Here is a 13189-nt window from a genome sequence, read left to right as displayed (position 1 = left end):
AAGGAATTTAGTTTTGAAGCATGAGTGAACGGTTTTGGGAGAGATATGAGCTTTTGCAAGTGAACTATGGTGTTGTGCTGAACTGTAAGACTGTTCTGCCAAATGATCTTAGAGTTTTGAGAATGTAATTTCTGTTTCAAGAAATGAGCCAAACCAATGGAAAAAAAATGTAATACACGCTGTAAATGTATGCATGTTGACGTCACGATGACGCAGAGGTCTAAGCAGGAAGTTTAAATACAGACAGCAACACGCTTAGTGTTTGCCGCATGTCTACACGCTACGGCTGCTGTGATCAGTACAGGACAACATAAATGCCGGTGAGTCTGTATAGTTGAAAATTAAACAATGTATACATTTCTGTAAACGCACGAACGGCCTCTGTACGTCTGCTTTAGCTAAAGTTCCGCTGAGACCGGTGTTGAAGGAGCGGCTAAAATGTTAGCATAGCATGCTCGTGATCAATCCGTCCTTCCAAACTCCATCCAGAAAGCTTGAAGTTAAAGGCATTCCTAGTTTTCTGCAACGTGTCAGATCGGCCAGAATATAAATACGGCAAACATACAACTCGACTTTATGCTGTCCTTATATCGGCTTAAATATCTTTCAGTTAATCGCAGCTGTTTCGGAGGAATAATCATCCCAGTGTGTGTTTACACAGAGAATTGTAGAAGTAGCTAAATTATGTGGAGCAAGACTAGAGGTTTAAATTTTTGTTATGTGTGAATGGTGTGCTATTGCTTGCCAAGTCAAAAATCATAATAAATAATATCCACGAAGGTTTTAAATAATGGTTCGGTTGTGTGCGTTTGAGGTGAAACCAAAGCTGCATTATGTCAACAGAATTTTATCTTGGTGTGACTGTTGACATGCTCTGTTATTATAGCAGGAGGAGTGAGCAGCCATGATGACAGCAGGCACACTGAGCTTCAGGAACATCACCGCCCTGGCTCCTATGGTCCGGGTGGGGACTCTACCCATGAGACTGCTGGCTCTGGACTATGGCGCTGATGTGGTTTACTGTGAGGTGAGGGTGGAGGAAAGCATAATTATGAACTCGGTGTTGAATTATTGTCAACTGTGTGCTGTCTGTTCCAGGAGCTGATTGATATTAAAATGGCCCAGTGTCAAAGGGTGATCAACGGTAAGAGTCTGCCTTAGTTGTTACTCTTGATACCACAGACGACGCAGACACGTTTTCTCATTGTGTGTGTGTTTGTCAGAGGTGCTGGAGACAGTGGACTTTGTCGCTCCAGATGATCGAGTGATGTTCAGGACCTGTGAGAAGGAGAAAGACAGAGTCGTCTTCCAGATGGTGAGACGGGAAACATTTGAACTAAACAGCTTAACCGTTTTTGACTTCTAGTTTCTGTTGTCTTGCTCTAAACTTACAATCACATCAGTGCTTCTTTCTGTTTTTAGGGAACTGCTGACCCAGACAGAGCGTTGACAGTGGCCCGACTAGTGTGAGTTCGTGATCTCTGAGTTTTGTGCTAAATATCAGGAAAACCATTAGAAAAGTAGAAGAGGTAGCTCCATCGCAACACAAATTCAGCTAACTAACTGTAGTAGATAGGTAGTGGAGCTCAGGGACATCTGTGCTGTCTTTCTGCGGAGGTGCTATTACTCTGAAAGTTTCCCGTGTGGTTATTCTGACTGTGTTATAATGTAAGATGTAATTTTATACATTCATCCATTAAACAATGTTCCTACATAACTATGCACACTTTAGACCTACTTTGAAATACATTTAGATCTGTTGAAAATCCTACATTTTCTGTAGTAACCATCTTGTTTTTTTACAATACTATCTACATAGAGGATGTCTTTTGAAGATGTGAAGACAAAATCTAATGGTAGTGTTGTGGGGGCTGGTCTGTCAGCAGTTTGTTGGAGACCATGAGATTTGTGCAGAGGTTGTTGGTAGTCAGCAAAACAATCCAGTCAACTACTGTAACAATCCATATCAAGTTTTGACTTGGCTAAGTACAGATAAATAAGTTCATTATAACTTAATGACATGGAGGTCACTGACCTGAAAACTTCATCAACTTTGAAAGCTTCAAATTCTAGTGTAGTCACATTCAGCACCAAAGTGATACAAAGTGGACCACTACATGGATGAAACCAATAGTCCTCTCATCTGTACTTCCCAGAGGCTGTGTAGATCAGTTCTGGGATTGTTACTTTTGGTCGCCATTTCTTTCTGAGGCACAGAAAAAAACGAAGACATGCTACATGCGTGGCTTCCTTGGTGACACATGGAGGAGGGGGTGTGATGATGTTGGGCAAGCTTTGATGGTGTCATTGTTGGTGATTTATTCTGAATTTGAGACAGCACTTGACCATCATGGCTGCCACAACTGCTGGCTACACCATTCAATTTGGTTTGTACCCAGGGAGACATCATTAATCCTTCAGCTGGACAATCACCCACGTCCTAAAAGGGCTGTTTGGCCAAGAAACAGCGTGATGGAGTGCTGCATCTAATAATAGAACCTCCACAATCACCAAACTTCACCCAACTGAGATGTTTAGCATAAGTTTGGCTGCAGTGAAGACAGGGCAGTCATGAAATTCTAAAGAATATCTGTCTTCAAGACAGTTGCAACCATTCCATGTAATTACCTCAAGAAGCTGATTGAGAGAGCGTGCAAAGCTGTCATAAAAGCAGATGGAGATAAATCTAAATGTGTGATTTTTGTGTTACTTATTCAATGTTGTTCCTCTGTTAAGTAAAGAGTATTATCCATTCTCTGATTGTAACCGACCCTGATGTGGATAATTTTATGTTTTTAAAAGACATAAGTAACTGTTGCAGCCATCCAGTCTGATGACAGTGACAGTCTGCTACTGTCAGATTATCTGTAGTCTCCTGTTCATTGTGTTGTGAGAAAAGTCTTTAACTGGGAAGTTTGTAGTTAGTCTGTGCAGCACTGTCCAAGAGTGGAGCCACATGGAGTTGGTTATCGATGACCTCTCCACACTTCTCCAGACTCACTTATGTTTTAATTTCCTTAATACTGTGCTCTGCTCTACTGCCACCAGTTACAAAGAAACGCTGGAATATACACTGAACTTACTTATTTCTTTTATTTCAGCTCTCAAGGTCCTAAAGGACCGCTTCACAGAGCAGTTGACATGGCAGTTGGTAGTGATCATGATGTCACATCCCGTTTCTTTAGCATCAAATAACTAAAACAATGCTTTTCAGAAAAAAATACACTTGAGTATGCATTAGTATTACATTAACCACCTAAAATTACCTCATCCTTGACACATCCTTGAAAAAATATAATATTTTACGTCCCATCTACTAATATGGACAAAGTGGAGCTTATAAACTAGCCATCTGGGTGAGTTCTCTTTTCGTTTTGGTGAGTGATTTATACTGTCTATGGTTTAAGCCAACATGAAGCTAACTGAATAATGACTTTGCATCCAACAATAAAGTATTAATGAACAGAACATCTATATAGCTACAGCACTTTTAAAAATATAAAGAACTGTTACCTCAGTTCCGTTGTACAATGGCAATAAAGTGAGTCTGATTCTATATTTAGGTTACAGAAAAGAAACCTTGACTCATAATTTAAATCGCAAGTTTCCATTCACCATGTAACACATGTGGGTATAAAAGAGAAGTATAAATGACAATGTGGAAAATGTGAGGAACTGTCACCAGGGAACCAATGATTTAATATCTCATGATGCTATGCTGTGTTTGGCTAGTTAATCTAATTTGATTATTATCTGTGTTTTATACAGGGAGAAGGATGTGGCAGCAGTAGATGTGAATATGGGCTGTCCAAAGGAATACTCCACTAAGGTGAGTTAAATGTCCGGCAGCGGCTGCTGCTGCTGCTGCTCTGGTCTCAGACCCTGTGGCTGACCTATGACCTTTAATGTTCTGCAGGGTGGGATGGGTGCCGCTCTTCTTTCAGATCCTGACAAGATTGAAGCTGTGAGTAGTACCAGCTCATAGTAATTGTATCAATCATATCTGGACAAAAAACACTGTACTAATTAACTTTTGTCTCACCTGTAGATTCTTAAGACACTTGTTTCTGGACTTTCTATACCAGTGACATGTAAAATCCGAATCCTTCCTTCGGTAAGATCTGCATGTCTGTGTTTTTATTTATTGAGTTAAGTTTCATCTTTGATCTTGGTTGTGTGTATCCAATCTTTCTACATTTCAAATGTAACATTTACAGCAAAGCTGAAGATACTCTGGTGGATGGTCTGACTTCCACTTTAACAGTCCAAAGGTATTTTATTGGATTGCAGAGTTAGAATAATTGTAAGGTTGAAACTTCTTGTAACTGGCACTAGGCTCTTCATTTAGTATGTGGGTACATTAACATTCATAGCTTGGATGGATATCTATAAATGTTATCTGTCCTACACCTTTTGTACTTATACAAGTACAACTGAACTGTTTAGGCTGGAGACAAAACTGGCAATATTATGGATCTAAACTTAACAACCAGTGATTATTAAAATTGCTTTGGTTCAATTCTGAGCAGATGTGATGTGATCATTAATCTGAACTTTTAGCATGAACTCAAAAGGTTAACTACTCAAAAAAATTGCATCTGCTGCTCAGGAAGTGATCATATAGTTGATAGTGGTTTCACTGATAACGTGTTGGTAGGATATCAACCATACATGCACAACAGTTTTAAATAGTAACAGATAGTCATACAGTGTTTATGCACCCCATAGAATGTTCTACATTTCTTCTTAAAAATGTCTCAAAACATCAGCAGATGTCCATGCAAGAAAGACAAGGGGAGACTAATTTTAGTCAAATAATTCTACTTTGGTTTCAGCAATCCACAAAACTTTTCCATTTCCAAACATTATGCATGATGTAGAAATGTTTTTTTTTTTTTTTTTTGGAGAGCATTAACTTTGCCCCTGCCACTCTGTCATGCACACCATGGTTGTTGAGTGTTCTCCTGATGGTGGATTCAAGAAAATTGACATTAGTCAATGTTAGAAAGGCCTTTAGATGCTTATAAGTTACCCTGGACTCCTTTGGGACCTCTCTAAATACTGTGTGTTGCTTTTGGAGTGTTCTTGGTCAACCACTTTGAAGGGCATCAGTCATCTTAAATCTCCTCCATTTGTTCACAATCCTTCTGACTATGGATTCCATACTTTTTAGAGATGGGTTTATAAACTTTTTTCGAGCCTGAAGTTATGAATCATTTTAATGCCGCAGAGTGCAAAGCATTACAGACTGAACTGCAGAAGTGGGCGTTTGAATGTCTGGGCCTTTGTGTTTTACTGCTCTTCACATATTGTATTTTCTCAAAGAGGGTTATTTGCCCGTTCTATTATATTGCTTATAATCTTTAGATAATACCGTACATTGGAGGATGACTTTAGGGCTGTAACAATGCATTGCCAGAAGTTAAAAATCGATACAAATGTGTGGCGATTCTAATTGGCTGAGATGAAAAATGAATTGCGATGCCCTTTTTAAACAGCAGAGGGCGTAATCTAGTTTTGAGTTCACTTGATTGATGTCATGTCACTGTGTTTGACATCATACATCACTGTCAGGTATTCACATGGGATGAGATATGCTGATCTACCTTAAAAACATAAAAAAAACCCCACTTCAATCCCAAGCTAGGAACACATGCAAGCCTTAGTTTTTTCATTTGAAGAGATTTTATTTGTTTTTATTAGTCATTTAGTCACTTTGATATGGGCTTCTAACCTGATTAAATGATTGTTTTTCAGTCATAATTTGTCTGCAAACTCATTTTGTTAAAAAAAAAAAAAAAAAAAAAAAATCATGAGAAATGTGAGAAACTTAAATTGTTAATCCAGTATTGGAAGTCGTATCGTGAGTTGAGTGTATCGTTCCATCCCCATTTCAGGTGTAATGGGAGAATGGATAACTGAGAGAGACACTAAAAAAAAGAAATTTGTTGTTGAAATGATAGATTGATGAATGGATTCACTAAGTAATTATTGAGATTTAGCTGTTGAGAATTTGAGTCTCACAGTGTCCCAAGTGAGTCTACAGTTGATTGGTTTTCAGGTGGAGGACACGGTCAGTCTGGTCCGGAGGATTGAGAAGACTGGTGTCGCTGCCATTGCTGTTCACGGCAGGTAACTCCTATTCTGACAGTTTGTTCACATTTGTGTGTTGGTCTTTTTTTAAATCAGTACATCCTTGGATTATTTGGAAAACACAGGAAGGGAGTTATATGGTTTTATTTTTTTATTTTTTAAGCTGTAAAGACCAGGTCACAGCTAAAACATCAATTGTCTATATTGCCGCAAGAATACTAAAGTTATCCTCACTGCCAGGTGATGCATTGAAACTTCTTGTTTTATTCCACCAACTGTCAAAAAAACAACAAAACCCAACTCATTTTACATAAAAGAAGAATGAATACACAGACCATCAAATTATACAATATTAGCTTTCATTTGCAAAATATGACAGAAGGAATTGAATGTCACATTATTTGCTGGTGAACTGTCTGTTGGTACAGTGCTGCTGAACTTCATGAATGTTCTTTTCCTGACTGTGTTGCTCAGGTTTAAGGAGGAGCGTCCCAGACACCCTGTCCACTGTGATTACATTCAGGCCGTCGCTCAGGCTGTTTCCATTCCTGTCATTGCAAAGTAAGTAATAATCAAACATAACCGTATTAAATGTGTTTATCCTACTGGAAAAAACGTGGAACTGTAACACTGGAGCAGGTGTATGGTCTCACACAGTATGGTGACGATGCTGACATCAGGGTGAAATTAATTCGTCTTGTTTCTTGTACAGATAGGGGTACCTATGATGGACGGTTTTGAAAATGAAAATGAGCTTGACTTAAATTTGAATTTGCTTCCTTTGTTAATAAGGACCCAGCAAAAATATTTAGATTACTTGACTAAAGAATTTTTTCCCTACCTCTTTGACCGTATTCTCTGTCTCGTTTCTCCTGCAGTGGAGGTTCTCTGGACCTGGTGAAGAACAACATCGACATAGAGGCGTTCCGAAAGGCGACCGGCGCCTCTTCGGTCATGTTGGCTCGCGCCGCCATGTGGAACGCATCAGTGTTTAGCAGCAATGGACCACTTCCTGTAGAGAAGGTCATGGAGGACTACCTGAAATATGTGAGTCTAACAATCGGCACAGATTTCTACTTGAAATACAGGCCATTAAAATGAAATGTTTGAAACTGTTGAATCTTTCTATATGTAGGAGTAGGCATTTGAGATGGCATCTTCGCATGGTAAATAACCTATAGATATACTTATTATTTATTTATCTATCATATACTTATTATTATTCTAACCTTTATTTAACCAGGTATGTCCTGGGCATTGAGATCAGCAATCTCTTGTAAGAGAGACCTAGCCAAGGATGGCAGCTCATATAATTAGATTTGTAATGTTTAGACATAAAAGATAAAAATAACAATTGAATTTGCAAAATCAGTTAATAATAAAACATTTAGACTAGAATAAAACATTTGCTCTCATGTAGCCTAGATATAATGGGATTTACCGTGGACTTAAATACATTCAGAAATATAGACTTTGGAGGTTGAACTCTGGACTACAAAATGTCCCATGTAGTTGGAGCAGAAAACCTAAAAGCTTTCTTATCCATTTCTGTTCTGACCTTAAGAACAGTAAAACTCAGTGACATTTGGCATTTCAGCTTAATTATTAACTGATGTCAATTATCACAACACAAATTAACTGTTACTTTTAAGTTTTAGTCTTGAATCCAGTGAACCAGTGCTGCTTTTTTCTGGTGAAGTTGGATGGTTATGGTCTCCACTTGTAATTCCTAGCTGCTGATCTGTGCACATTCTACTGCTCTGATTTCCAGTATTTCCCTTCTTTGAGTAGCAGCCACAGACCACAGGCAGGTCAGTTGGGATAAATAGCAGATGTGTTATGGGTGGCAGAAATACTAGCCCCCCTCATTTACAGGGGTTGAGGAAATATGCAATTACTTAATCCACTGTGTGGATTTTAGTTGAAATACCTGTTAACAGAAATGAACATTTGCCTTAAATAAATGTTGACTTATTCCAACGAGCCTACTTCTGAATAATGTTATCCTATCATCATGCTTACATTCGTCTCCTGAAGGTACTGAGTATTGCTAATGTGTGGTGGGTGCAGTAAATGGTTTTATTTTGGGGACAGTTGGAATATTTTATCATACATCCAATCAGATGGTATCAGAACTGTGATTATGTGTTTAAGTGATTATGATGAGCATGTGATGAGGCCCTGTTACGTTTGGCAGGCAATCCGGTACGACAACCACGCATTCAACACAAAGTACTGTCTGTGTCAGATGTTGAGGGACAAAGTGGAGTCTCCTCTTGGGAAGCAAATTCATGCTGCTCAAACCAACAGTGAGATCAGGTACAGGACTTTATAAATCAGAGGTAACAGCAGATCGTCCATGTCTGATATCACGTGTTGGGGAGGTATTACTCAATGGTGTGTGGTGTTACTATGTTGCAGTAAGGCGTACGGGCTGCACGAGTTTTTCCAGCAGACTCAAGAGTTGCTGCAGTCAAGGAGGGAGGCCCTGCAGAGCAGCAGGCAGCTGGACCAACCCGTAGTGGATGGAGATGTCACCACTATGGCTGTCAAGTTTGAGCGGTCAGTTTTTTTTACTCATTGTCTGTATTAACGTTATATAGCATGATCAGATCTGTACCACTACACATCTCATCTGAATTATGGGACAGGGTTGGATTCAGTTACTGGCTGTCAGAATACCAAGGTTCGTTGAAGCTTTTGTCTCTTGGTTTATTTTATTTGCGTAAACAGATGCAAGTAACCATACTCCTCATTTACCACTGACCCAACCATATGTGGCTAAAGTTACCGAGGTCAGTAGTTGATATCAGCTGTAGCTAATGAATGTTAATAGCGTAATCTATCCATTGAAGCTTTAGTCTGTTCCTTTGTTCTGTCTAAGTCACCAACTCAACAGAGATGCTTTGTACCACCTGTCTAAAACGTCCAAAAGACAGTAGGCCAGCAGAACAAATGGTCTTTTAGTGAATCTTTTATCTTTTCAAATCTTCAATTCATGATTTAGGTTTTCAGGATATGATTTGTGTGTGTGGTTGCAGTAGGGACTATCCACCACGTATCACTCCAAAGATGTTCCTGCTGGAGTGGAGCCGCAAGGAGAAACTGGAGCAGCCGCTGTACGAAATTGTAAGAAAAAGAAAAGTATAAAGTCATTAAACGTTTAAGTCCTGGTTGATTCGACAATGCTGAATAGTTACTGTTGGTTAAGATGCAGTTTGTATAAAACATTATTTCAAACTCATCCGCTCTCTAAAAATTTTGGATGAACAGTATCAGTAAGCACTATTCTCACTGACAACATTGCATTTGCTGAGACTACCTAAAAGTTGATGTGTGCTAGACTTAGACTTGATTTTATTGATCCCTTTGGGATGTCTCCCTCTGGGAAATTATATGTGCTATCATGTCAGTTAAATGTTTTAATGTAAAATACAAAAAGTCCAATTTCCATTAGTACATGTCGATAATGATTTAGCTCTAATCAGCTGACCACCGTTCATTATCGACCAACATTCCAATTTTATTGACACTTTTATTGGCCACCACTATAAAGGCCCATTAGAAAAGCAGATCAGATGATGCAAGAATTTTGAGATCATTTTCTGGTGCACATCCAAAATGGACACAACCCACATATATGTGTTGTGTTGTGCATTGCGATGTTCTGGCTGCTGGACTGAGGCACCAGAACATGGAGGCCCTTGGCCCCCAGTGAAAGGAATATGGACTGGCTCCTTGGATGCTGTGTATACTGGCGTCAGGAGCCAAGCATCATAACAGATGAACTACCTCAGTCATCACTTTGTGTTAGCTGCAAGCAGTCTGTCATAATGCTTGTGTGTTGTGGTTTCAGGTGGAGCGTTCTCAGGATCGAGCCTTCCAGTCCACTGTGACTGTAGCAGGGAGGAAATACAGGTCTTCACTGTGGTTAGTATAAACATTAGTGCTTACTGGATAATGGATTCTGTTGTGTGTAGCACATAATAAAAGGTCACTGGTGCAATAAAACATGAAAAAGATGAACAGGGATACAACCTGGGTTATGAATGAAACAAATATCTGTATGTGTTACTGGGCAGCTTACACTATGATGATGTGCCCTGCATCAATCTAAAGCTCTCTGGTCTCAGACGTTATGACAGCAGTGGTTTGACCATTTGACCAGGCTCACATTGTTGTCTATTTCTATTATAACTTACGTCAGGCAGAGATAAATAAATAATAACAATGTGTGTGCATTCAGAGAGAAAGCCCTGGAGGGATGTTAATGCAAGGTCTGAACAAGGCCTTAGCTCTTGTTGGAGGAAATGTTTAGATCCTGTTTTCTTCTTCCCAGTAAATGCAGCTCTGACCACCCATTATTGCCAACAGGCTACAGTCTGAATGTTTGAACAGTGCTGCATACTGGTGGTAGGAGTTAAGAATTTGATGGCAGATTATATCTTAGTTCCCCTTTTCAGAGGGGTTTTCCAATTTGACACAAATAGCTTCCTTTAATCCTCTTTCAAATCAGCTGTCTTCAAGACAGAAGTGTTTTATAACTAAACAAGCTACTTGGATGGGTGTAAAATGTCTTTAAGAAACCCTGCAAATCCAGTTGCCCTTGTCGTGCGTTTTCTTGGATAAACCCAGACCTGGAGACCTGAGAACCTTCAAACTCATTTTGCGGTATTGTAACACTACAGTCAGGGTGTGATAGTAATGTCATGTGTTAAAGGTCAGGGTGTGATAGTAATGTCATATGTTAAAGGTCAGGGTGTGATAGTAATGTCATGTGTTAAAGGTGACATCCGGTGATTGAACAGAAAATGTAAAAGAAATGTCTTTTATAGCTTTTATAACCATGTTTGACAATAGTTTTATTACTACGTTGGGCTTTCATTGCCTGTCAGCAGCCATCCTGCAGGCGCGTCCATATTCTGACTGACTGAATGAATGAATGAAATACAATACCTGTACTCTGAAGAGTACATGTCAGCTTAAAGTGTCTAAGTACTCCTGCATCTTTGCAAGTATTTATGCTTGTTCATTTCCTATAGTTATGACGTGTTTTGTGGTTGAGCACACCTTCCTACAGTTTTGACCACATATACTACACAACAGTGCAACTGAAAGTGTGAAGATAGCATCAGATGATATACACATTCTTAAGGCAACCTAACTAAAAACAATATTTTCTTAACTTCATGTTAAGTGTCTAATTATCAGATCCACACTCAAGTCATTTTTATGACTAAGTGGTCATAGCATTGAGCATCAAAAACTGTTGGGAACTGGAAACTGGCATCAAACATTTACTGAAACTCATCTTATTTACATTTTCAATTTCAGACTGTATTATTTTGTCAGTACTCTTGTGTAACTGCTTGAGATTAAACTTTGCTGGCTGCACATGTAAAATAATCTTGTTGGTTTCAGGGAGAAGTCGAAGAAATCTGCAGAGCAAGCAGCCGCTGTCGTCTGCCTCCGAGTTCTGGGAATACCAGAGGGTCGGATTGGTGAGGAAGACTCTGGTCTTGTATGCAAGAGAAAGAGAGAGGGGAAGGCAAATGGTACCATGGAGGAAGAGAAAAGCAAGAAACAGCATGTGGAGGACCTCCAACAGGAAACAAAAACCTTAGAGAACTCTAGTGATGAACGATGACGATCACAAAACAAAACAACCACGGAATTTTTAACAGTCATCTCTACTTTTTTTCCCCTTTTTTTTTCAAACAGGAGGATCATAAACTTCTGTGGTTGTGTGGGCTGAAAGAGTAAATCAGGCTTCCGTTGGTGGCAGATTAAAGAACAACCTTATGGGTCATATTGTCATACATACCTCTATGATTTCCTGGTTTGCCTTATGGTATAATCCAAAGATTAATACTAAATTTAGATACACAAAAGACAGCTGCTCAGCTCTGCCTTTATCTCTCTGGACTTTATTTTTAACCTTTAGTGCTGCGATCAAACCAGGGGCTATCCAGCCACTCGGCTGGAAATATCTGCTTCACCCCTGCCTTTTTTTTTTCTTTTTTTTTTTAATTAAATGTATGTGTCAGAAAAAACAACTTTTACCCTGGTGCCTTTCTGAAGAACTTTTTTAAAATCCTGATTTTGGATCATCATTTGTCTTCTGATGGTGTCCTTTAGTGTGTGATTAAGGAGAACGATTGGATGCGTTTAACATCATCACCACTCATTAAAGTAGATATGTCGGTTCATCTTTGCATGTATACCTGGATCCACCTCTGGCTCCTATTTGTAAAAGTATTCAGGTTCCATTTGTTTCTGTATTGTCATGAACTTGTTTCACTTTCTCAATGAAAAAATCCAACGTTGCTGGTGAATTTATCCTACGAATGAGCAGTTTATGTGTCTTAATCAAAAATTATTAGGTAAAAGATGAGAGATTGGAGCTGCGTTTGTGGGACCTAGATTCATTAGTCTGTAAATCCTTCATTTAGTTCGTTTCTTTAAACTTGGAGAGCTCTGTAGCATTTCAACATAAGATCCTGAACTGAACCAGCGAGTGGCGTCATCACGGGGCGTCTAACGACACCTTCAAGTGTACTGGGAAATATGGCAATCACTTTCTGGTTGAGCGAGTAATCAGCAAGGCTGTGCGACGCTACTGTACAATAAACTCTTATCTCAACTTTCTTTTTAAAAAATAAATATATAAATAAACTCAAAATGAAGGAGTGTGTGAAAACTACTAACTTTAAATTAGTAAGTGACTTCTCCCAACAAAATGTCCGTCTCATTAACATTACCGGGAAACGGACTGCAAATCTATTTTATGGCCTGTCTGAAAATATGCATGATAAACTTATTTGATATCACACAGGAACTAAAATCTATCATCTGCAAAAGGAAGTGGACTCGTAGTTGCACAATGCAGATGTGAGAAGTAAAATTTGAATATGATATGCAGTACACTCTGAAAACTGGACACTCCAAACCTTTTTCATAGACAGAATCCTTTATGCTTAATCATTTAAAGCGGTCTGCCGTTGTTTCCAAGTGTGATTGTTGTTGTGAAGTCGGAAGGAGCTCTCAATGAAAGGGAAACGGGAATGAAAGGGGAACATCCTTAAAATAAATAAAT

The 13189-nt window shown here is 39.0% G+C and overlaps 1 protein-coding gene across 1 annotated transcript; it reads left to right on the top strand.

Moving 5' to 3' along the window:
- The first annotated feature begins 195 nt into the window (after positions 1 to 195).
- Positions 196 to 12775, top strand: dus2 (dihydrouridine synthase 2). Its single transcript, XM_047595736.1, has 16 exons — positions 196 to 320; positions 887 to 1027; positions 1099 to 1144; positions 1224 to 1315; positions 1423 to 1466; positions 3769 to 3829; positions 3917 to 3964; positions 4049 to 4114; positions 6062 to 6132; positions 6568 to 6654; positions 6972 to 7140; positions 8291 to 8412; positions 8515 to 8655; positions 9135 to 9222; positions 9950 to 10023; positions 11515 to 12775. Exons 2-16 carry the CDS (start codon positions 905 to 907, stop codon positions 11738 to 11740), a joined length of 1458 nt encoding a protein of 485 aa, XP_047451692.1. The 5' UTR covers positions 196 to 320; positions 887 to 904; the 3' UTR covers positions 11741 to 12775.
- Positions 12776 to 13189: the final 414 nt, after the last annotated feature.

The sequence above is a fragment of the Mugil cephalus genome, chromosome 10, assembly GCF_022458985.1.
Source record: "Mugil cephalus isolate CIBA_MC_2020 chromosome 10, CIBA_Mcephalus_1.1, whole genome shotgun sequence".
NCBI classification, from domain to species: domain Eukaryota; kingdom Metazoa; phylum Chordata; class Actinopteri; order Mugiliformes; family Mugilidae; genus Mugil; species Mugil cephalus.
This window is presented reverse-complemented; position numbering and strand designations above follow the sequence as displayed.